The sequence below is a fragment of the Callorhinchus milii genome, unplaced genomic scaffold (genome assembly GCF_018977255.1).
Source record: "Callorhinchus milii isolate IMCB2004 unplaced genomic scaffold, IMCB_Cmil_1.0 Scaffold5, whole genome shotgun sequence".
Classification (NCBI taxonomy): Eukaryota; Metazoa; Chordata; class Chondrichthyes; order Chimaeriformes; family Callorhinchidae; genus Callorhinchus; species Callorhinchus milii.
In genome coordinates, this window is record NW_024704746.1 from 67,782,539 (window position 1) to 67,808,449 (window position 25,911).

Genomic DNA, 25,911 nt, shown 5'->3' on the forward strand with positions numbered 1-25,911 from the left:
CAAGCGAGCGAGAGGACCCGGGTTCGATTCCCGGGCAGAGCGATCCCTTAGGCGATTTTTCTTACTCCGCACAAACACACACACACACACACACGCGCGCCTCTGATTACCAGCAGTCAGGAGGAACCCGGTTGTTAGTTGATCGGAGTTAGTTGATCGCTTTCCAGGGATGATAATCCCTCAAAAAATAAACAAATAATAATTTGGTCACTCCGATCCACGACTGTTTGTGGGACGCCGCTGTCCCCACAAAATATACAGTCAATATTCTGTGAAGGGTTGAGAGCCTCTCAATGACGTGATGGGGCGCTATATTAAATGCAAGGATTATTATTATTATTATTATTATCATTATTATATCACAATCGGGGCTATTTATAGCATATATTGAGGGGGCAGGGACCTGATCGAGGGTTTAAGATTCCGAAGGCGTGAAAGAAATGTAAGTTTTATTATTCTTAATTATAAAACAGTAATTTGCTTGAACGCAATGTCTCCAGAAATGTTCACCTCCTGCCTTGGCGGTCAACAGGGGAACTGCCCACATTACAATGTCTCTCTGTCTCGTCCGTTTAACGTCCACAGCTGGACTCCTGGTCTGACTGATCCTATTGTACAGTGTGGTGCCAAACTCATAAAAGAGTCTTTTGCAGCCTTCAGCCACAGAGAGAGACAGAGAGAGAGAAATGCAGCATTTATTTGGTCTTGCCTGCTGTGCCAGGCTAAAGGAAGTCTAAGATTGGCTCAGTGGGGTCTGACTCTCACCTCTGGGTCACAAGGTTGTGGGTTCCAGCAACGCTCACACCCCCTGCCCCCACTCCATCCTTTCAGCGTAGTGTTTCGAGCACTTGCCTCGCGAGCCAGAGGACCCGGGTTCGTTTCCCAGGCAAGTTTCCTTACTCCACGCGCCTCTGTTTACCCAGCAGTGAGTAGGAACCCTGATGTTAGTCCGCTGGCAGATCGTTTTCCAGGTGTCATAATCCCTCCGAAAGGAAATGTGGTCACTCAATCCACGATTACCCGTGGGGACGCCTCTGTGCGCAATCGGTTGCCGCATTTCGCCCACAAAATACACAGCCACTCCACTTTACAGTATCCCCCGGTCCCATCCCCCCATACCTCCAACCCTCACTCCCAACCCACCCACCCACACAGATCCAATCAACCCCCAACACAAAATTATCCCCACGCACCCCCCCCACACACGCACACACTCAAACTCACTCACTCCCCACCCACGCAAGACACACGCACTTTCCCCCCAAAAAACGCACTCACACACGAACTCACTCCCACCCCAAACACACACGCACAGTTTGCCACAGTGAGGGTGTGAATGAGTGAGTGTTTGTGTGTGTGTGTGTGTGTGTGTAGGACTGAGCGAGTGTGTGCGGGAGGGGGTGTGTGTGCGGCGGAGAGTGTGTGTGTGTGTGTGTGAGGGGTGATGAGCCCAGGAGACAGGAGATTTGCACTCCGAGCATCTCTTGACAGCCTGCGCGAGGGACGTTGACCATCTCGCAAGCCTGGCTCGGAGACTGAAATAATAAAAAAAAGAACACACGTTAACATACATGTGTGTGCGAGTGTGTGTGTGTGTGTGTGTACACATTGCCCCCATTCAGCCCTTAACCCACTGAACTCTCATCACACCAGTCGTTGCCTGCAGCTGATTTGGTCTTTGTAAAGGGAGGGAGAGAGCGAGAGAGGGATGTGGTTACACACAGTCTCACTTTCCAGAGACGGGTTAGAGAGAGACTGTCAGCAGTGCTCTCTAACTCTATCAGTAACCCGGATTTCAAGGGGAAAAGTTCTTGAGGATCTCTCAACAGTGAGTGAGTGAGTGAGCGACTGAGTGAGTGAGTGCGTGCGTGCGTGAGTGAGCGAGTGAGTATCTCCGTATCTGCCTCTATCTATCTCACGCACACAGTAAGGCTTGCATCACACACTGAAGTTTATCGGTTACCCACTTGGAAAGAGAAAGAGCAAGCGAGAGAGAGAGAGAGAGAGAGAGAGAGAGAGAGAGAGAGAAAGGGAGACAAACAGACCAGGTAAGCTGCGAAGGTCTTAAAGAAAAGTTTTCTTCCGTAAGTTGCTAACTTTTTATTTCTCGTACCTTGCGAACTTTCTCTTAAAGTTGTTAAGCTTTTTTTTAAAAAAAAATCTATCTCGGCGCAGTATATCTATAGCGTTTTGCCCACAAAAATACACAGTCGATGCACTTGACTGCATGTCCTGTGAAGCGCTGTGAGACGTCTCGAAGACGTGATAAGGCGCTGTATCAAATGCAAGGATTTTATTATTATTATTATTATTCTGTACATTTTATCAGCTGTTTTAGTTTTAGCTGTTTAGCAACTGGGGAGAAATCATTGCGACCGGCCGGGAGGGGACTAGGGAAATAAAGTAAAAGTTATTTGAATAAATTGCACTGGTTTTATATTAAAATCTTTACTATTTTCTGAGGCGTGTGGAGCGTGTGCGCGTGTGGGAGAGGGAGGAGATGGGACAGTGTTATTTGAAATAAAATGCACTTGCTATAAATTGAATTCTTGGCTGATTTCTCAAAGAATTGTTTTGTGTGGGGTCCGGTAGCTCAGTGGTTAGAGCACTCGCCTCGCAAGAGAGAGGACCCGGGTTTGATTCCCGGGCAGCGCAAAACCTTTGGCGAGTTTCCTTACTCCACACCCCTCTGTTTACCGGCAGTGAGTCGGAACTCGGTTGTTAGTCTATTGGAGGATCACTTCTCTGGGGGTAATAATCCATTTAAAAAAAGTAATTTGGTCACTCGATCCACGGCTGTTTGTGAGACGCTGTTGTGTGCAGTCGGCTGCCGCGTTTCACCCACAAAAATATACAGTCACTGCACTTTACAGTATATTCTGTGAAGCGCTTTGAGAATCTCGAAGACTTGATAAGGCATTATACCAAATCCAAGAATTATTATTATTGTTTTTTTTCTTTAAAAAGAACTAAATCTGCAATTACATTTCTCGATTGCAACGCCCCCCCCCCCCACTCCTCCCACTCTCTCTCGTTCTGATATGAAGTGACGAGTGTTATTCAGTATTCTCTATCTCATTCGATCTCTCGAGTCTCTCTCTCTGTTGCTGTAAAGTTTAAATGTGACCTTTTAAAGCACGGTTTGGGCTGTGTTTGGTGCAAAAGCCTGAAGTTGCTTCCGGAGTTAAGCTGAGCAACGAGTGAAGAGAGTTAGAGGATCGATATGTGTCTTATCCTCTGTGTGAGACTGAAGGAGGTTTAACTATTTCACCACTATTTTGTGGTTCCTCTCTCTCTCTCTATCTCACACCCTCACTTCCCATCCTCCTTCCCTCCCTGTTCACCCCCAGTGCTGCACTGTCGGAGATGATGTCCTTCGGATGAGACATTAAACCCTGTCCGTCTGTGCCCTGTTCAGTTAAAGATCTCCCGCTGCGCTATTGGGAAAAGAGTAGGGAGTTTATTTCTCTCTTTCTTTCTCCTGGTGTCCTGGCCGACAATTCCACCCCCTCAGATAAAATCACTCGCTCCCTTCCTGGCTGCCTGTGAGACTTGGCTGCGTGCAAATTGGTTGCTGTGTTCACCCAACAATTCACCCTGTGCCCTATTCAGGTGGACGTTAAAGATCTCGCAGCCCATTTCGAAAAGAGAAGGGAGTTTCTTTCTCTCCCTCTGTCTCAGTGTCCTGTTCAGAGTATTCAGAGCAGGTTGGCGAGAGCCAAGGCTTGGTGGGGAGCCCAAACTGTTTGTTGGGTGTAACTGCTGGAGTCTAACAAGCTAAACCCACACATAGTTTGGCCATTGAGAGAGAGAGAGAGAGTGCTGTCTGGCCAAGCTTTCCCGCTGCTTGTCCAGCTAGGACCCCCCTCCCCGTTAGTTAGGGCTTTGGCTGAGGGGTTAACAGGAGCTGAGGGGGAGGATTCCCTGCCCCCAGTGACTGGTCGGCCCTTCCAGGTCCTGCCGATGGGCCGGGCTGTGCTGCCATCAGCAGTGAGTGCCCTGGGACACTGCGGCCCCTCCCGGCTCAGGAACCGGGGACTGGAGACTGTCACAGAGAGTGGGGGCTCGCTTCCCACATTCCGTCGCCAGGCAGGTCACCTGGGAGCCAGTTCAGCTCTGAGGAGACCCCCTTTACCTCCCCACAAAACATCCCCCCCTCCACCCTGCCCCGAGCAAAGTTACTAGATGGTCAAGGGGTCAGTAGAGCATGTGATGAACAAAGAGTCAATGGGGTATCGTTGCTTTGTCTGTTGGAACAGAGAAAATTAAAGGAAAGGGGTGGAGGGGAGGGGAGGGGAGGGGAGGGAAATCCCGTAAAGATTTTTAAAATTTCTGAGTGTTTTTGGCAGGTTCAATAGTAGGAGACAGTTTCCATTGATCAGCGAGTCATTAACAAGGACATAAATCACCATGGATCAACAGAGGAAACAGAGGGAGAGGTTAAAGGACATTTCTCCTCAGAAGGTTGTTAGGGCGTGGAATTCCTAGAGAGAGCAGGGAATGGGGTTAGAGTAGAGAGCTCCAGTGGGGGAGCGAACCCCAGCACAGACACGATGGGGGGAGAGAGAGAGAGCGAGAGAGAGCAGGGAATGGGGTTAGAGTAGAGAGCTCCAGTGGGAACTCCATCCCGGACTGAAAGGTGCTTTATAAATTGTTGTTGTTGAGTAACTGTGTAAACCAGTCGTAGCCTTTTGACTTCGACCACTCTTCCTGGTCTCAGCCTTTGCTCCAGTTAATTGTTCCTTAAGACCATTTACGAGTATGGCCAGAGCAGCGGGAGTGAGAGAGTGAGTGGGTGTGTGTGTGAGTGTGAGTGAGTGAGTGAGTGTGTGTGAGGGCAGCGAGGTTAGGAAACACAGCGTGAGCTGTGTGTGCTGCCAGGAGGTTACAGCTTGGCAGGCAACGATCTGCTGAGTACACAGACACTGTGATTGGAAACCAACAGTGGAGTCCTGAGGCTCAGTGGTCAGAGCCGTCGCCTCGCAAGCGAGAATAATAATTTGGTCACTTATTCCACTATTGTTTGACTGTTTGTGGGACACTGCCGTGTGCACACTCCACTTGCCCCCCCCCCCCCCACCGCACGCCCCCACACACACACAGTTTTCTAAGCTCCTTGCAGTACCATTGCATTGTGTGTGCCTGTGTGTGTGTGCGCCTGAGTGTGTGTGTGCGCCTGTGTGTGTGTGTGCGCCTGTGTGTGTGTGTGTTGTGCGTAGGGCTTCTATACTAATTTTCCTCTCCGAGTCCTTAATTAAGTGGTTTAATGGGACAAAATGGGCTTTCCCATGAGATTTAACCCCTCATTGACCCTGACCAATTACAATCGGAATCTCGGCACAGAACAAGCGCTGACCGGGCAGAGCTGCCGTGTGTGTGTATTGGGGAGGGGGGATGTGGGAGGGGTGGGGGGGCTGCAAAAGAGCTGGGGGAGACCTTCACTTCATGTCTGCACCATTCGAAAAATCAGGGTCTACCTTTGCGCCATTTCTTCAATGGGATTTCTGATTAAGAAATCCGAGTTACTATTCCCACCGGGGACTTTGTTCCCGGGGCGGAGTACTTCACATCGGAATTCTAACCGGATTCCTTACAGGAATTGGCTGACGGATGGGGGAGCGGGGGGGGGTGACTGTGAGCCTCAAGTTGAGTCCTGCAGCTCAGCAGTTAGCGCGCTCGCCTCGCAAGCGAGAGACCTGGGTTCGGTTCCCGGGCACGGCAAAACATTGGCCAAGTTTCCTTTCGCCACACGCCTCTGTTTACCAGCAGTAAGTAGGAATAGAGAGAGAGAGAGAGCAGGGAATGGGGTTAGAGTAGAGAGCTCCAGTGGGGGAGCGAGCCCCAGCACAGACACGGTGGCCGAATGGCCTCCTCCTGAACTGTTCGATGCGGTTATGGAGATGCAGGCAATTGAGAGATTAAGTTTTATGCTAAAATATGCAGACTATTTCTCTTGTATATATTCCTACTGTCTGGAAAAAGTTCGCCACTTACTTACTCAGTCCTCTCCTGCGAAATAATTTACCTAACCCTCTTCCAAACAATTTATGCTGCTCAGTTTTTCCTTGCTTGTTTTGTAACCGGGTTCTCCTCAGAGCTGAACTGGCTCCAAGGTGACATGCTTTGCAGTGGAATATTGGAATCGAATCAACTTTTCTATTGCTGTCTCTCTCAATGGACTTCTTCCTGAGCCAGGAGGGGCCATAGTATTCCACGGCACTCGCTGCTGATGGCAGCACAGCCCATCCCGGCTCATCGGCAGGACCTGGAAGGGCCGACCAGTCACTGGGGGCAGGGAATCCTCCCCCTCAGCTCCTGGTAACTCCACAGCCAAAGCCCTTAATGGGAAGGGTGGTACTAGTTGGACACGCACCGGGAAAGCTTGCCCAGACAGTGCTATCAATGGCAAGCTGTGTGCTTGAGCTGGTCAGTCTCCAGCAGTTACCTCAAAGCACTCTCTGGGGCTCACCCAAGCCTTGGCTCTTGCCAAACTATGCCCAATAATCTCTCTAGAATGAGGTAATTGAGGTGCGTCCCTCCCGAGAGAGAGGGAGAGAGAGAGAGAGAGAGCGCATTCCATTCCAGACACAGAGATATTTCCATGTGTAGGTGGTGGGCTTGTGAGTTTGTTTTGGAGATTCTTAAGTACAGCGATGGGTCATACACCCAACTGGTCAATTACAGTCTTTCCACACATCTAGCCAACACTGCAGACCAACCCAGATAGAGTACAGCAACAACTTTGCATCGATATAGCATCCTTCACATTGGATAAGGTTCTGCAGAGCTCGACAACGATGTGGCAGGAGACAGGGGCAGGTGACCAACAACAACAACAACAACATTACATTTATAGAGCGCCTTTCACGTCGGGAGGACGTCCCAAAGCGCTGACCGCAGACATAGTTGAGCAGGTAGGTTTTAATGATAACAATAATAATCCTTGTATTGATACAGCGCCTTATCACGTCTTCGAGACGTCTCAAAGCGCTTCACAGGATATACTGTAAAGTGCAGTGACTGTGTGTTTTGCGGGCGAAACGCGGCAGCCGATTGCGCATAGCAGTGTCCCCCACAAACAGCCGTGGGATGAGTGACCACATTTTTTAATTTGATTTTGGAGAGATTATTATCTGTGGAAAGCGATCCCTCAATCAACTAACAACCGGGTTCCTACTGACTGCTGGTGTGTGTGTGTGTGTGGGTGTGTGTGTGTGTGGGGGGGGAGTCAGGAAACTTGCCTAGGGTTTTGTTCTGACCGGGAGTCGGACCCGGGTCCTCTCGCTTGCGAGGCGAGAGCTCTAACCACTGAGGTACAGGGCTCCAGCAATTTGTTGACGTTGCCATTGATCCCTTGTGTTACAGGTGAGAGGAGAATTCATTTCCTCAGGTGAGGGTGTGTGTGTGTGTGTGTGTGTGGGAGTGAGGAGGGAGTGGGGGAAGAAGGAAGTGGAGGTGGGAGTGTGTGGGAGGGGGCCATCGAGGTTAAAAACCGGTTGCTTTTAAGCATCCAGCGAATTACTTTGCAATTGTTTCCCAGTTTGTTTTGCTAGCTCCGAGCTGTCAGCGAGCGAGACCGCGGACTTAACCCGCTGTCTATTCACTCTGCGTCCGCTCATTGTCTGGCCTGGCGTTCCTGAGAAGGTGAGTGATGCCTTGGTCCTTTTCAGCCCAGGGCCCCCCAGCCCTGACACTCCGCACCGCAGTGGCAAATGAAGCCACATAAACACAGGGAACCCATCTGGCTACACACACGCACACGCACACACCTGGACACTGCTCTCGCCCCAACCTGTCACCCTGAGAGGTGGGGAAGATTAATGTTCCAGACGGTGATTACTCACAGTGGGGGGGTGGGGGAGGGGGGCGCGGGGAATAACGAGATGGTTGCAAATAACAACCCACACAGAGAGAGAGAGAGAGAAGGGGTTTGATTTTAACGAGGATCACTTTAAGCTCACAGTCCAGCTCAGCACTGGGGGGGGGTGGGGGATGGGGAGGGGGGGTGGGGGGGAGAGGAGAGTGCCTGAGTTTGTTGGAGCTGCTGTTAATTATTAATCCGCGCTGCTATTATGAATTACGATTGATATAATTCTCGCATTCGGCGCAGCTTTTTATTTCCCCGTGAGGCGCAGTCGCTGTGCGCCGATTTGCACACAACGCCATCCCCGCAAACAGCCACGAAATGAGTGGGCGACTGATTTTATGTTGGGGGGGGGGGGGGGGGGTTGCGTTCATTCAACAAGGCACAGACGGGGAGTGAGGTTTAACGTCTCATCCAAAGGAAGGCGTCTCCGACAACACAATGCGCTCTCTCTCTCTCTCACTCTTCCCCTTTCTCTCTCTCTCGCTCTCACTCTTCCTCTCTCTCTCTCTCTCCGCCCAGCGCTACGCTGGAACATCAGCCAGTGAGCACCGAGCCCCCGACGTGTGTGTGTGTGTGTGTGTGGGGTGGGGGAGACTCGAACCCACAACCTCCTGACTTAGAGGGGAATGTGCGAGCGACTGAGCCACACAGGCTGACTTGATCCTCGCCCTTTAAGAAGAAACGAAGTAATTTCCGTGTCACGTTTTACAGCTGCTGCACAGAACCCCTCATTGTGGTTTTGTTGTCGGCTTTCCGCACGTGTTCATGTTGCTTTTCCACCGAATTTCCATATAGAGTCTGAACCTGACCCCTGGCTCCGTCTACACCTGCAGGTGCTTTAATTAGATCAAGAAGTTTCTCTCTTGCCCTCAAAAACATTATAGCCCTCTCCCTCTCTCTCTCTCTCTCTCTCTGTCTGTCTGGAATTCTTTCCCAAACCCCCACCAGCTCACTCCTCCTCTCACGTTCTCCTTCAACCGTGCCTTCGGTCAAAGCGAAGGGAGTTTTCTCTCTCTCTCTTCGGTCAGTACCGACTGGTTGGGCCGAGTGGCCTGTTTCTGTGCTGTACGTCCTTTGCGAATGAATCGCTTTCTATACGCAAGTCGTTCTGGTGCTTTGGTAACTTGCCGGATGTTCCCAAGCCGAGAGGTGTTTTGTAAACGGAGACTTCCATCGCTTTGTCCTGAAATCGCTTAAAAGGTGAAGGTATGTTCTGGCCCCTGTGTGTTAATGCTGGGAGGAGAATTCAGTCTAAAAGCCACTGAGATCATCTGGCCCTGGGCTGTAACCCACCCTCGAGGGTCAGCCCTCCCCACACCTCAATCCTCCAGCAGTTGTTGACACCATCACAAGATTGGTTTGGATAAGGAAAGCCCTTGAGCCCATCTGATCTCATCTCTCCACAGCCCCCACCATCCTCCCAACGCAGTATCGAGCTGCTTTTTAAGCAAGTCCCAGTCTCCTGACCTCAACCCACTTGCTGGTAACCCTGTTCCACTCGTTAATTACCCACTGGGTAAAGAAAAACTTCCTGGTTTCTGTCCTGAAATTGTCCCTTTGCAACTCTAAACCCCTGTCCTCTTGTCCTGCTGTCTCTGTGCTGAAGATGTAATTGAAAAGGTGTGTTTGGGACATCCTCCCGACTTGAAAGGCGCTATAAGAATAAAATACTATTCGTGGTGGAGTCCCTGTAGCTCAGTGGTTAGAGCGCTCGCCTCACAAGCGAGAGGACCCGGGTTCGATTCCCGGGCGGATCAGGTCAGGGTGAAACCTTAGGCAACTTTCCTTACTCTTGTGAAGAGCTTTGGGATGTCCTCCTGACATGAAAGGCGCTGGATCAAATGCAAATGGTATTAATTATTATTCTCGGGGGCAAAGGGATGGCGATTAGGGCTGGATGGTGGTGGGCTGCATTAGATGGTGTGATGGGATGAATGGGCTGGTGTTCCTATCTGCCTCTGTTTCTAACCCACCCAGTGATTAAGGCTCGGTGGCTGGTACTGAGCGTGTTATTAACTGTGGCTCTGACCGGCACTTGTGTGGGAGGTTTAATTGAATGATGTGCGGTGTGGGCCAGGCTCCTCATAGTTCTCCTCTCCCTCTCTCTGGTCTTCTCTCTGATGGGATAAATATCAATCAGACATCAGAGAGGTACAACGTCTACCAAACACCCCACAGGCAAGTAAGCCCTCTAATGGGAGGTTTTTCTCTCTCTCTCTCTCTCTCTCTCTCCCTCTCTCTCTCCGTGTCCTGTTCAGATTAATTTCAAACCGGAATAGAGAGATGCAGTGACCGTTAAATCTCTCTCGCTCTTTCTCTCTGTGTCTCTCTCTCGCTTCTTCTCCCCCCCTCTCGCTCGCTCGCTCCTATGTTCTCTTTCTTGTTTGTTTTTGCTCTCTCTCTCTCTCTTGCTTGCTTGCTTTCTCGCTCGTTCCCTCATTCTCTCTCTCTCTCTCTCTCTCATTCTGTCTCTCACACAGTTACTACACTTTACAGTGAAATTCTGGGAAGTGCTTTGAGACCTGTGCCTGATGTGAAAGAAGCTGTAACGAAAGCAAGAATTATTTATTGAAGATAATGATAATGATAATAATAATGTTACGAATATCCATGAAAACAGCATCAAGTGTCTTTTTAAAGGCATTCGCCCACAGAATACACAGTCACTACACTACACAGTGAAATCCTGCAAAGTACTTTGAGACATCGTCCTGATGTGAAAGACATGTATCAAACGTAAAGATTTTATTGTCATTAATAATGAGACTCGAGAGGGTTTGCAACAAGAAGTTTACATTGATATACAGTGTAAAAACTCACATAAATCTTATCTTTGCAAATCGTGTAATGACTTAAGTACCTGCACTCGAGTCCCGTTCCGTTTCCTGTCAAAACTACTTAGATTTTTTGCACTAATCGTGCTACTCCACGGCTGTTTGCGGGGGACGCTGCTGCGCGCAATCGGCTGCCGCGTTTCGTCCACAAAACATACAGTCACTTCACTTTACAGTGCATCCTGTGAGGCGCTTTGAGACGTCTCGACGACGTGATCAGGCGCTGTATCGAATGTGAGGGTCGTTATTATTTAATCATCTCCCAAACGCCGCTCTCCAAGTCATATCAAATATAACAGGATCCCGACTGACACGACGGATGGGAATTTCACTGCAGTGCCTTTCAGCATCGGGAGGACGTCCCGAGGCGCTGGTCAGTGTGGCGGAATAATCATTTCTCTGTGAATAATAACACTGGGTGTGAAGCTCTCCTGATTTTTACTTTGCTCGTTAAACTGTGCCGCGTTCGGTTATTTCCGATCAGGGTTTGCCTCTCGACGCTCATTTAATCCGTCACCTTTATTTTACAGGCGGTTGGGGAAATAACAGGGCCTTTTGTTACGGAGTATTGTGGGCATTCCACCCCCCTCCAACACCCCAACCCCCCTCACCCCTTCCCTCGCCCCCCCCCAGCCCGTGCGAATTAACTTAATAACCGTCTCTCTCCACCCCCCCCCCCCCCACCCACAACTCTCTCCCTCCACTCTCTCCTCAACAAACAATAACTGGGTTGTGTCTGGAAAGATCTGGGATTGAATGTTAAACGGCGCTGAAGGGGGAAATTATCCAGCCCCCACTTGTGCCTGCCAAGCTTTATTTATTTATTTTATTTTAAGCAGTTTTGCTTTTAATTGCTTTAAGTTTCTAATGACGCAAAGGGCAACTGGTTTAACTTGTTGGATTTCACGAGCTTTTGAGACCTCCCCCTGTTACAGCTCCGGAAAAAGAGAGAGAGAGAGAGAGAGAGAGAGAGAGAGAGAGAAAAACTTCCTTCTCTTTTTTTTCCCCGCGATATCGCGCAACTGGATCTCACTAATCCCTCCCAAAACAATAATGATTAAAAGTCGGTCACTCTCAGTCCGCGACTGTTTGTGGAGACACTTTTTTGCGCGCAACCGGCTGCCGCGTTTCGCCCACAAAACGCACAGTCACTCCACTTTACCGGTATGTTTCTGCGAAATTATTATTATTAAGGAATTATTAACACCCCCTCCACCCCACCCGCGGAAAGCGATCCGTCAATCGACTAACCACCGGGTTCCGACTTACCGCTGTGGGTAACAGAGGCGCGTGTGTGTGTGTGTGTGTGTGTGTGCGGAGTAAAGAAACTTTTCGCCCCGGGAATCGAACCCGGGTCTCTCGCTTGCGAGACGAGGGCTCTAACCACTGAGCTTCAGGACTCCACGAACCCTGCAGCCATAACAGATGCAAAGGATTATTATATTATCATTGTAATAAGAAGCCAACACTTGGCTGAAACGAGACGTCTCGCTGTGCGGGAGCCTTGTTGTTGTTGTTGTTGTCGTCGTCGTCGTTGTTGTCGTTGTTGCTGATGCTCACAGTGTGCTGTGCACTCGGTTAGTTCGTGGGAGTCGTCACTCGGTCAAATCGAGGCAGAGGGTGTCAATAATAATAATAATATTAATAATAATTGTTGCATTTCACACAGCGCCTCATCGCGCCTTCCAGACGTCTCGAGGCGCTTCACGGGATACGCTGTGAAGTGTAGTGACTGTGTGTTTTGTGGGCAAAACTCAACAGGTCTGGCCATCTCGCCCAGGGTGCTGTTCGCTGTGTGGCCTCGCGCTGTGTTTTTGATGCGCTGGAGGTGTATTGTTTTGCAGGAATGTCTCTGATGGGAGGACCGAGGCCGAGGGAGACGGAGGTACAGAGAAGGCGAAGGGTGATCAGCCGCGTCGCCTGTCTTCGGCTCTTCCCGGCCGCGCTCGTACTCCTGCTCATCCCGTGTGCGCAGTCCTGGAAGCAGAGGGTTCCCAGGCTCAAGCTCTCCCACAAAGGTAACTGTTCCCGACTGCGCACAGCGCTGTCCAGCGAAACAGTAGTGGATTGAGCGACCAAAGTGCCCAACTCAGACCACTGGCTCTCTCTCTCACCTCGGGCTCAGAACATGGGGGTGAGGGAGGGGGGGTGGGGGGGGGGGGGGGTAGAGAGAGAGCACCTCATTGTCGGAGACGCCATCCTTCGGGTGAGACGTTAGACCTCACTGGCCGGCAGTCCCCTCCCTCCCTCCTTCCCCCCCACCCCAGATAACATCGGTCACTCACTTCACGGCTGTTCATGGGGACATTGCTGTGCGCAAATTGGCTGCCGCCTTCGCCACACAGTCACTACACTTTACAGTAAATCCTGTGAAGCGCTGTGGGCCAAAGCCACCCCTCCTCCCCCACCAAAAAAAGCACACGCACACGCGAGATGCTGCTCTGTGTGCGTGTGTGTGTGTGCGTGTGTCTCTTTCTCTCTCACACACACATTCCCTCTCCTCCCCCACCTCCTCTCCCCCCCTCCCCCTCCCCTTCCCGTCGGACGTTAATGGTCTGTGGTCTACTCGGATGAGTGATAGACCCTCCTCCATTCTCCTCCCTCCCCGTGTCTCGGCTTCTGATGTTGTCCGTCCAGAGTGGGTAAGGTTTCTCCCCCCTCCGAGTGCTCTCCCTCTCACTCGCTCTCTCTCTGCGGGAGGTGGGGGTTAGGAAAGGTTCAGCCGAGACCCCTGGCAACCAAATGGCTTTTGGTGTTGAGTCCAGACATCCTCCCCCCATTACTGACCACCCCCCACCCCCACCCACACAGACACAGACACAGACACACAGACATAGTCACCCACCCTCCGCCCCCCCCCCCCCGCCCCCCCCACACACCCCCAACCAACCCACCAGCTCAGGACTGCCATCCAGGACATTGCTCTGGGGGTGAAATTTATGATTATTATTTTTTTTTCTATGATGATTGCTCTGAGCTCACTCTCTCAACTCGTCACCTACCCCCTGTGTCTCTCGCTCTGTCCGCGCGTGTCTCTGTCACTCTCTCTGAGACGCTTTGATCAGTAGCTAATCTCAGCCGCGCTGCGGTGGACACGGCTGATTGTGGACGAAGCCGGAGGGATCGACATTAAAATGATTTTAATTAAAGTAATTGTTTTAAGAGCCATTGGTAATCCCATTCGGTGCACAGTGTTTGACAGACGACGGTCTCGGGCCAGATGTTGCGACCTTTTACGGGTCAGGGAACATCTCAACTGGGAGCTGACCTGGAGGCCCCCAGGTGACATGTTTTGGCGACGGAGTGTGGGAATCGAGTCCCCCCCCCCCCCACCCCCTCTCTGTGCCGGTCTCTCGCCCCCCCGGGTTCCTGAGCCAGGAGGGGCCGCAGTATTCCAGGGCACTCACTGCTGATGGCAGCACAGAGTACCCCCGATCGCTCTTCCCCACAGAGCTGCTGGTGTCGGGAGGCTTTGGGGAGTTCCTGGGCTCGGAGGACGGACACAACTACCAGGCGCTGCTCCTGGACGAGGAGAGAGGGCGGCTGCTGGTGGGAGCCAAGGATTCGGTCTTCTTATTACACCTGGATCACATCAACCGCAACCCCCGACAGGTCAGAAATAATACACCCCCCAACACACAAACCCCAACACCCCCACCCACCCACACACACACACCCCAACACACAAACCCCAACACCCCCACCCACCCACACACACACACCCCAACACACAAACCCCAACACCCCCACCCACACACACACACACACACACACACACACACACCCCAACACACAAACCCCAACACCCCCACCCACACACACACACACACACACACACACCCCAACACACAAACCCAACACCCCCACCCACACACACCACACACACACACACACACACCCCAACACACAAACCCCAACACCCCCACCCACACACACACACACACACACCCCAACACACAAACCCCAACACCCCCACCCCACACACACACACACACCCCAACACACAAACCCCAACACCCCCACCCACACACACACACCACACACACCCCAACACACAAACCCCACACCCCACACCACACACACACACACACACACACCCCAACACACAAACCCCAACACCCCCACCCACACACACACACACACACCACCCCAACACACAAACCCCAACACCCCCACCCACACACACACACACACACACACCCCAACACACAAACCCCAACACCCCCACCCACACACACACACACACACCCACATCAACCACATCCCCAACACACAAACCCCAACACCCCCACCCACCCACACACACACACACACACACCCCAACACACAAACCCCAACACCCCATCCACACACACACACACACACACCCACATCAACCACACCCCCAACACACAAACCCCAACACCCCCATCCACACACACACACACACACCCCACATCAACCACACCCCCCAACACACAAACCCCAACACCCCCACCCACCCACACACACACACACACACACACACACCCCAACACACAAACCCCAACACCCCCCACCCACACCCCCACCCACACACACACACACACACACACACCCCAACACACAAACCCCAACACCCCCACCCACACACACACACACACACACCCCACATCAACCACATCCCCAACACACAAACCCCAACACCCCCATCCACACACACACACACACCCCCCACATCAACCACACCCCCCAACACACAAACCCCAACACCTTCATCCACACACACACACACACGCGGATACACACACACCCCACATCAACCACACCCCCCAACACACAAACCCCAACACCCCCACCCACGCACACAGAGATACACCCCACCCCCCCCCCCAACAGGGCTTTGGCTGCAGGGTTAACAGGAGCTGAGGGGAGGATTCGCTGCCCCCAGTGACTTTTTGGACCTTCCAGGTGCTACCGTTGGGCCGGGCCGGGCTGAGAGCCAGTCCTAGGAGACCCCGCTCTACCCCGCCAGCACCCCCCCATCCCCCCCCCCCAGAAGGAGAGTGGGTCTAGATTTACTCCAGTTAAATTGCGTGTCAGAGTGAATGGTATTTTGCTAATGATCGTTGAATTCAGTTGTAAGTTTATTTTTCTCCGTGAGTTCTTGAAACAAATGGTGGTTGGGGGTGAGGGGTGGGGGTGAGGGGTGGGGGGGGGAGAGAATGGAAGGAGGGGGAAAATAACTCAAAATTAAGGTCCTTTTTAACAATGTGCCAATTTCTTTGCGTTCCAAAACGCTGCACAATGAGAGGAAATCGCGCCCCAGGGGGTAGAATTTCTCCCTCAGGGTCCGTTAAGCAAAACAGTAGCCAAAGATCTGAACAAAGACTCTGACTGTTCAGCCGTCTGTACCTGTGTGTGTGTGTGTGTGTGTCTGTATGTGTGTGTGTGTGTGTCTGTGTGTGTGTGTGTGTGTGTGTGTCTGTGTTTTTTCTCTCTCTCTCTCTGTCGCCTTTCACTTAAACGTTTTGCAATCCACAAAACGTTTCACCCACAGAGTACACTGTGGCCCCACTTTACGGCGCATCCCGGGCAGCGCTTTGAGACGTCTCGAAGACGTGATCAGGCGCTGTGTCAAAGGCCGGGATTATTAATACTATTATTATTATTGCTGTTGTTGTTGTTATGATCCCACGTGTTTGAACAATCGCTTCCCAGAACTGACTGTGTGATTAGACAGCGCCTCGGGACGTCCTCCCGACGCGGAAGGCGCTCTATAAATGGAACCTTGTTGTAGACGATCCCAGCGCATTTATACCCACCGCCCCGTCACACGCAGGGTAGCGCCCCGGAGCGCTCGACGGCGACGGAGCACGGCACTGAGCCGGGGAGGGGGGGGTGGGTGGGGGGGGGGGGATTGGGAGCCATTGAGAGCCGGGCTCTTATTGTAAAATCCCGTCAGAAAGATCAGCCCTTCAAGAGCCCGTGTTTTAACACCTGACACCTCCTGCTCTGTGTAACAGGACTGCAGCTACTGTTTGCCGCAAGCAATTACCATCAGCCTGTCTCACCCCCCCACCCCACACACCCCCCCACACCCCCACACACTGTACCCTTTGTCCTCATGACTCCCGTCAGGAAATTACGGAAAGTGGAGACCTCGGGATGAAGTTTAACAGCTGAGCTTCAGACTTGTACAGAATACCAGAGACAGCTCAGGGGGTAACGCTCCCCCCGAGTCAGGAGGTTGTGGGTTCAGGCCCCCACATCGGTTGGGGGGGGGGGGCTTTGAGCTCACACAGTCCGGGCTGAGGCTCCAGCCCTGGGGTGCGGGGGGGGAGAGGGGGAGCGAGGGAGAGGGAGAGAGCGCACTGTTAGAAACACCGTTTGGGTGAAACTTTTGTCTGTGTCCTGTTCAGGTAGTTTCCCCCCCACCCCCCCTCTCTCTCTTCTGGTGTCTTGGCCGACAATCCGCCCCCACCCCACCCCACCCCACCCCCAGATAAAATCAGTCGCTCACTTCGTGGCTACATGTGGGGACTCTGCTGTGCGCAAATTGGGTGAAAAATGCAGGATTAAGAAATAATCCCGTTAAGAAATATAGCCCCTCTCTCCCTGTCTACAATCACCGCCCCCACCCCCACAGACACACACACAGACACACACACACACAGACACACACATGCACACACAGTCACACGCACAGACACAGACACAGACACACACAGACACACACACACACAGACACACACACACAGACACAGACACACACACACATGCACACACAGACACACACACACAGACACAGACACACACACACATGCACACACAGACACACACACACACAGACACACACACACATGCACACACAGACACACACACACACAGACACACACACACACATGCACACACAGACACGCACAGACACAGACACACACAGACACACAGACACAGACACAGACACACAGACACAGACACACAAGAAAGGAACTCAGGGCTGGACATCCCCCCCCCCCCACCGCCGAGCAAGAAAGAGACTATAAAGTGACTGTTTTATTTTATTTACAGATCCGTTGGCCCGCAAACAGAGAGCAAGTGGAGATGTGTCAACAAACCGGGAAACACCCCCACGTGAGACTCTTCACCTGTTTAATGTGATGTTTGATTGATTGATTGATTGGTTGTTAACTCCGTAAACAGAGGCGTGTGTGTGTGTGTGTGTGTGTGTGTGTGTGTGTGGGGGGGGGGGTGCGGGGGGGTAAGGAAACTTGCCCAACGTTTCGTCCCGCCCGGCAATCAAACCCAAGTTCTCTGGCTTGCGAGGCGAGCGCTCTAACACTGAGCTACAGGAACCCACATTTAACATCATTTCTAGACGTCAAGATAATTTTAAGATGCCATGTTCCACCCCCCCCCCTCCCCCCCCCCCCCCCACCCACCCCCCTCTCTCTGTTAGAGAGGAGTGTCGTTCTCGATCTCACCGGCTCACCCCTCCTGCTTGTTTTTCCGTGCCTGGGTCCCTTCGCTCCCTGATCGTTGGAGTTTCCCGGCTTCTCCCAATCCACAACCATTCCCCACCACTTTCCTTTCCAGGCGGAAACCCGAGAGGTGTTTGGAGAACGAAACTAAGACTCCTGCATCCTAAACTGGGAACAAAAACCAGCCTGTGAGGAGCGAGTCAAGAGAAACCCACTCCTTAATCCCTGCGTTTCCCCCCCACCCCCCCCCCCCCACCCACACACATCCGAAGCTCCTTTTCCTCCTGTGTAAGAGTTTGTCGATCGAGAACTTTTACCCCTCTCCCCGCGCGCACACGCGCACCCCCACCCCCCGCACAGACCCACTCCCTGGTATGTGTGGGTCACACGGAAAGAGGGGATGGTGCCCGCTTTAGTAACGCTTTGTACCTATTCCCCGGCATTCCCGGGAATAAGGGGAAGGAGTTTCTATCAAATACAAGGATTATTGCTGTAATCGCTAATATTTTTATTGTTATTATTATTATTAGTAGCATCATTAATATCATTGTGAATGATCTCTTGCAGAGAGAGTGCGCAAACTTCATCAGAGTCCTCCACAACTATAACAAGACTCACGTCTACGCGTGTGGGACAGGAGCCTTTCATCCCACATGTGGCTACATCGAAATGGGGCCCTGGGACCAGGTAACGTGACCTCAACGACGTCCGCCAACGGCCCCAGCTCCCCCACAGCATCTCCCACAGCCTTCACACAGCCTTCACACAGCGGGGGGAATGGGATTAGAGTAGAGTGTGTGGGGAGCGAGCACCAGTGCATACAAGATGGGGGGAGAGAGAGAGAGAGAGAGGGAGAGCGCAGGGGCTGGGGTTAGAGTGTATTGATGGATTGAGTGACTACGTGTGGCTCAGTGTGGCTCTCGCTTGTCTCCAGGAGCCTGTTTTCCATCTGGATACGGACAACCTCGAGTCTGGCAGATTGAAGTGTCCCTTCGACCCCAAACAGCCATCTGCCTCCGTGATATCAGGTAAAGTCTGGGGTGTGTGGCCTGGGGTGGGAGATGGGTGGGGGGGGTGGGTGTTGTGTCCTGTTCAGGTGGACGTCAAAGGATCTCGCGGCACTGTTGGGAAAAGAGAAGGGAGTTTCTTTCTCTCTCTCTCTCTCTTTCTCTCCCCTGGTGTCCTGGCTGACAATCCCCCTCTCCGACACCCCCCCCCCCGACCCCCCAGAAAAAATCGCTCACTTCACATTTTTTTTGCAGGGACGTCGCTGTGTGCAAACCGGCTGCCAGGTTCACCTACAAAAACACACAGTCACTACACTTTATAGTAAAAATCCAGTGAAGCGCTTTGAGCTGCCTATTCTTGTTGTCGTCATCAGCATTACTGTTCATTTGTTGTTGGTGGTGTCGTGTGTGTGTGTGTGTGTGTGTGTGTGTGTGCGCAGTCACTTCACTTTCCAGTATACCCTGCGAAGCCCTTCGAGACGTCTCAACACAAAGCGCTACATCAAATCCAAGGATTATTATGATTGTTATCGAACCCTTTAACCTTGTGCCTCGGAGGCGAGAGAGAGAGAGAGAGAGAGAGAGCCAGGCTGACTGCGGGAGGCTGAGGTTTGCTAATAAATGTGTGACTGGGAGCCTCACCAGCCCACGGCGTGTGTAATGAAAGATCGGGAGCTTTGAAGTCTGGACTCCTGTGTGGACAGAGATGTGGGAAAACTCCCTTCCCCTCCCCTCCCCTGCGAACCCTTTATCCCATTGTAACCAGTGACTTGATTGATGGGTGATCTATCCTCCTCGCAGGTCCCGCCTGATTATTGATCGCTTTGGGGGTGACTATTGAAATAAAATCCCTGCCGTTCTCCCTTCACAACAGACTGGACCCACGCTTAACCCTTCACTGGGTCCTGACTGACTCGGCGGTTAGACCCCTCGCTTCGCAAGATTCCCGGGCAGGGTGAAACCTCAGCCAAGTTTCCTCACTCCCCCCCCCCACGCCTCTGTTTACCGGCAGTAAATAGGAACCCGGTCGTTATTCCGGGGGGAATAATCCCTTTTTAAAAAAAATACTAAAAAATAATTTGGTCACTCAATCCACGACTGTTTGTCTGTGCGGACTTGGCTGAATTCTGTCTCCCATGATGATCAGAGGTGACTGACCGCACCTTAAACACCCCGTCACCCCCTCACCCGCCTCCCCTCAACACCTGTTAGACGGAGGAGCCTGGAACAGGGGTCCTCACAGAGAGAAGGGAGAGTTTCTCAAGGAAAAAAGCGAACGGAGGAATGTAAATCGCTTTACAATTGTTTATTAGGCAAACAATCCACTCGTCACCCAGATGGCGAATGCCAGCAAATGCGGTCCTTGTTTTGAACGTGAGAGGTTTGACCGAGAGACTAAGACAGATCAGGGGTCAACCTCACAGCTTTAAAGGGAATTTACCCAATGGTGAATAGGAACCCGGTTGTTAGTCGATTGGCGGATCGCTTTCTGGGGGGAATAATGCCTCTTTTTTAAAAAAAATTGGTCACTCAGTTCACGGCTGTTTGTGGGGACACCGCTGTGCGCAATCGGCTGCCGCGTTTCACCCACAAAATCCACTTTACAGTGCGTCCTGTGAAGCGCTTTGAGACGGCTCAACGACGTGATAAGGCGCTGTATCAAATGCGAGGATTATTATTATTATTAAAGAACTCCCCGAACCTCCTTTCCCGTTTGTTGACAATGATCTTAAATGGATGCCCTCCTCACCTCCCAGTACAAACAGCGGCTGATAATTAACATCGAGGCTGATGACAGCTCCCCTTTGATGATCGCAAGTCAGATATCCCTTGACCGGCTCCCAGAGGGTTTGTTGATGGCCAACTGATGACAGCAGAGATCAACGCCACCTTCAAGCAGCCTTCCCCCTCTTGCGATGAATTCCTGCCCCCAGTGACTGGTCGGCCCTTCCAGGTCTTGTTGATGAGCCGGGCCGGGCCGGGCCGGGCCGGGCTGTGCTGCCATCAGCAGTGAGTGCCCTCCTGGCTCAGGAACCAGACTCCTAGTTTTGTACTCGATGCTTGTTGTGCCTTCCTGGCTCAGTGGTAGCGCTCTCTCTCTCTCCCTCTCCCTCTCTCTCTCTCGTTCTCCTCTGAGTCAGAAGGTTGTGGGTTCAAGCCCCCAAGTCGGGACTTAAATACACAGTCACTTCACTTTTACAGTGTATCCTGTGAAGCGCTTTGAGACGTCTCAACGATGTGATAAGGCGCCGTGTCAAATGCAACTATTATTGCTGGACATTGATGTTCACTCTCTTTTCTCTCCCCTCTCTCCCTCTCCCCCTCCCTCTCCCTCTTTCCCTCTCTCTCCCTCTCTCTCTCTCTCTCTCTCTCTCACAGACCAGTACCTGTACACTGGGACAGCGTTGGACTTTCATGGGCGAGTCACTGTCTTCACACGGTCACTGGGACCAACTCCCATTCAGAACTACATCCTGACTGACCTCTCTGAGCACCACTGGCTGAACGGTACAGAGCAGTTACTGTGATCAGGGACAGGGAAAGGGAATGGGACAGATAATAGGACAGGGAATGGGACAGGGAATGGGACAGGGAATGGGACAGGGAATGGGAAAGGGACAGGGAATGGGACAGGGAATGGGACAGGGAAAGAGACAGGGGATGGGCAGTATTTGGTTTTCAACCACTGAGGGTTAAACACCAAAACTAAGTCAAACTAAGTGTGTAGATTTATTCTTACACACATGCAAACGCACCTACACACACACACACACACACACACACTCAATTGCACATGCAACTGCACACGGAAATGCACGTACACACGCAACCACACGCACGCGCTCACTCAGACGGTTGTTGGGATGTGGAATGCCCGACCAAAAAGTCACACCGGTTGAAGCTGTACTGGATTTCCAAAAGAAATTGGAGAAATATAAAAATCGTTTGCGTATTTGTGTGCGTGTGCGCGTGTGTGCGTGTGATCGATTCTGGGTGGCTGCGTGTTTATATGTGTGTATTTGCATGTGCAGGGCGTGTGAGTGTGGTCTCGTGTGTGGTGGCACGTGTTGTGTGTGTGTGTGTGTGAGCTGTATTTGCACGTGTGTGTGGTTTTGTGTGAGTGTGGTTGTGTGTGTGTGTGCGTGTAATGGGAGAGGAAAGGTCAGGGAGTGGGACTGAGCAGATTTTAGAGCCAGTGATGGGTTGAATGGCCTCCTGTGTGCCGGGGCTCCGGCAGTCTGAGATAAGGTGCGTTACGGTTGAGATCGTTCTTGTTTAATCAGCACAGAAGTCACGTCTGAATCTGATCAGCTCCTGGGCAGATAGTCTGATAGTCCAGATAACCTGTAATTACCCCCATTACAAGCAGTTACTGATCAACCCAGCCATCTCCAGTGGGGAGCGAGCCCCAGCACAGACACGATGGGGGGGTGGGGAGAGAGAGAGAGCGGGGGGGGGGGGGGGGAAATGGGGTTAGAGTAGAGAGCTCCAGTTGGGGGGCGGGGAAGCGAGCCCCAGCACAGACACGATGGGGAGAGAGAGAGAGAGGGAGGGAGGGAGAGAGGGAGGGAGAGCAGGGTGTATAATAATGGGGATAAACCCCCTCCTTTCAGAAGCGAAGTTTGTGGGAGCGTTCCCCATGCCCGACACCTACAACACGGATGACGATAAAATTTACTTCTTCTTCCGGGAAACGACGCACGAGAGCGGAGCATCGGATAAGGCCATTCTGTCCCGAGTGGCTCGTGTGTGTAAGGTAGGCGGGGGGGGGGGGGGGGTGGAGGGAGGTCGGGGAGGGACTTTGTCATATAATAATAATTAATAATATCTAATAATAATCCTTGCATTTGATACAGTGCCTTATCGTGCCATCGAGACGTCTCGCAGAATATACTGTAAAGTGTAGTGACTGTGTGTTTTTGTAGGCAAACGGTGGGGGGGTAGGAGAGAACGAGAGATGAGGGTGGTGGGGGGGGGGATAGGGAGGGGAAGAGAGTGCGAGAGGGATAGGGAGAGCGAGAAACAGCCCTAGAGGGAGAGACAAAGAGAGGGGGAGAGAGAAAAAGAGAGGAAGAGGCGGCAACGAGGGCGGGGAGAGAGGTGGGGGTGGGGGGAGGAAGGGATGAAAGAGAGGGGGAGTGGGAGATATAGAGGGAGAGAGAAAGCGAGGTGGGGGGGAAGGGACAGCGGGAGACGTGATGGGGTGGAGAGTGGGAGTGAGACAGATAGACGGACGGACGGACGGAAAGATAGACAGAGACAGACAGCGGCAGAGAGAGAGAGGGAGAGAGAGAGAGCGAGGGCGGGGGCGGGGGGGGGGGGCGGGCGGGGGGGGGTGGGGGGGTGAGAGCGAGAGCTTGTGTCAGATATAAAGGGAACCGTAGCCACACTGTGAAGGGCAGGAGCTAAGTTCTCGCTGGTGAAAGCTGTAGGATTGAGGTTTGCCGCTGTGCCCTGTGGAGACGTGTTGCTCCCGGTAATGGGAAGCTGATCAGACCCCCGAGTCCTGACCTGAACCTGGAGAATTAATCACACAGTCTCTGCCTGGGGCGGTGGGGGGGCGAGGGGGGGGCGAGGGGGGGATACACAATATCACAGGGAATAAACTGAAGGGTCTTCAATCCTAACCCTCGGTTCTGTTTCACTTAATGGGTCGCAGGAGTTTGTTTCAGGAACAAGAGTAAGGACGCCTCTAGCGGTAACGCCAGCAAGAGCAGCCAGGCCGATAATAATAATAATAATAATAATAATAATAATAATCCTTGCATTTGATATAGCGCTTTTCACGTCGGGAGGACGTCCCAAAGCGCTTCACAGAACACACTGTAAAGTGAATTGACTGTATATTTGTGGGCGAACGCGGCAGCCAATTGCGCACAGCAATGTCCCACAAACAGTCGTAGATTGAAAATGACCAATTTATTATTGTTTTTGGTTTTGGAGGGATTATTATTAGGCTCTGTGTGGAGTAAGGAAACTTGCCCGAGGTTTCGCCCTCTGCCTGGAATTGAACTCAGGTCTCTCACTTGCAAAGCGAGTGCTCTAACCACTGAGCCACAGGACTCCATAATAATATTAATAATAATAATAGTCCTGGCATCAGACACAGCCCCTCTTTGATCACCTCTTCGAGACGTCTCAAAGCCCTTCACAGGATACACAAGCAGCGACCCACCAACAGCCGTGGATTGAGTGACCAAACACTGTACCAAATGCAAGGATTACGATGATGATGATGATGATGATGATGATGATGATGATATCTGGTCTGTTACAGCTGATTGTCCTGTCTGTATGGACCCAAATTATTGTGGTGGTGTTTCTCGGTGTCACTATTGCTGGTTGATGTCCAGACCAGTTAGTCCTTATATCAATATCAAAATGTTTGTTATGATTATATTATTATTATATTATTATCATCATTATTATATTATCATTGCATTATTATCATTATATTGTTATTATATTATTATCATTATATTATTATAGCATTATATTTATATTATTACCATTATATGATTATTATATTTACATTATTACCGTTGTATTATTATTATGCTTATATTATTACCATTAGATTTTTATTTTATTATTGTTGTATTATTATTATTATTATTATTATTTCCTGTGACCCCTAACAGCTGTGTTTAATTGACGACAGAATGACGTGGGGGGCCAGAGGAGTCTGATCAACAAGTGGAGCACGTTCCTGAAGGCACGGCTGGTTTGCTCCGTTCCGGGGCCTGACGGAGTCGACACATATTTTGATGAACTCCGTAAGTCAACCTTCCCCCACTCCCCCACCCACCCCACTCCCCCCACCACCTCCCACCCACCCACCCCCCGCCCCCTCCCTTCCCCAACGTGTGACGAGCAACACAACGCCTTGGGACGTCCAACGCAAGGCTTATTGTCGCGTTAAATATCACACAGAACACAAAGGTACAACACAGTCTAAGCTGATTCTCCAGTGCAGCGCTGCGGGGGGGGGGGTGGGGGGGGGGGGGTGGGTGGGGGTCGCATTGTCGGAGACGCCGTCCTTCGGAGGAGACGCTCCCCGTCGGCTCAGGTGGATGTTAAAGATCCCGCGGCTCTGTGGGGAAAAGAGAAAGGAGTTTTTCTCTCTCTCTCTCTCTCCCTCTCTCTCTGTCTCTCTCCCGGTGTCCTGACCGACAATCCGCCAAATAAAATTGGCCGCTCGCTCTATGGCTGTCTGTGTGCGCGATTGGCTGCCGCGTTTCACCCTCAAACTACACAGTCACTGCACTTTACAGTGTATCCTGTGAAGCGCTTTGAGACGTCTCGAAGATGTGATAAGGAGCTGTGATAATAATACCGCTAATAAAGCTAGGATTATTATTATTATTATTATTACGCCGATTGATGTAACTATTTAATAATAGGTCTTTTTTTTTTGCTCTCGTTGTCTCTCTCTTCTCGTTCACTCTCTCTCCCCCCCCCACCCCCCCCACCACCCCCCACCTCTCTCTCTCTCTCTGTCTCTGTGAAGAGGATGTGTTTGTGTTGCCGACCAGAGATGATAGGAACCCGGTTGTGTACGGAGTCTTCACCACCAGCAGGTGATTATCAGCCAAGGCCAACGTGTGGGAGGGGAGGGGGAACTGGGGAGCCAGTGGGGGGCATTGTATGGAACGGTGGGGTTGTGGGGGGGACGTAGAAGAGTTGGGTTGGGTGGGGGGGGGGAGCATACTGGTCCAGCTATCAGGAGATCATTAACCCACTGTACAGAGTGCAGAGACCCT

The 25,911-nt window shown here is 51.7% G+C and overlaps 1 protein-coding gene across 1 annotated transcript in view; it reads left to right on the forward strand.

The window, feature by feature from the left end:
• The first annotated feature begins 2,024 nt into the window (after nt 1–2,024).
• sema3d (sema domain, immunoglobulin domain (Ig), short basic domain, secreted, (semaphorin) 3D) overlaps nt 2,025–25,911 on the forward strand; it is a 35,952-nt gene continuing 12,065 nt past the window's right edge. The window contains exons 1-10 of the mRNA XM_042335222.1: nt 2,025–2,048; nt 12,546–12,719; nt 14,153–14,313; nt 17,731–17,793; nt 18,708–18,827; nt 19,075–19,168; nt 21,527–21,655; nt 22,762–22,904; nt 24,810–24,924; nt 25,659–25,728. Coding sequence (XP_042191156.1) covers nt 12,548–12,719; nt 14,153–14,313; nt 17,731–17,793; nt 18,708–18,827; nt 19,075–19,168; nt 21,527–21,655; nt 22,762–22,904; nt 24,810–24,924; nt 25,659–25,728 — 1,067 coding nt within the window. The 5' untranslated portion in view covers nt 2,025–2,048; nt 12,546–12,547. The remainder of the gene's footprint in view (nt 2,049–12,545; nt 12,720–14,152; nt 14,314–17,730; nt 17,794–18,707; nt 18,828–19,074; nt 19,169–21,526; nt 21,656–22,761; nt 22,905–24,809; nt 24,925–25,658; nt 25,729–25,911) is intronic.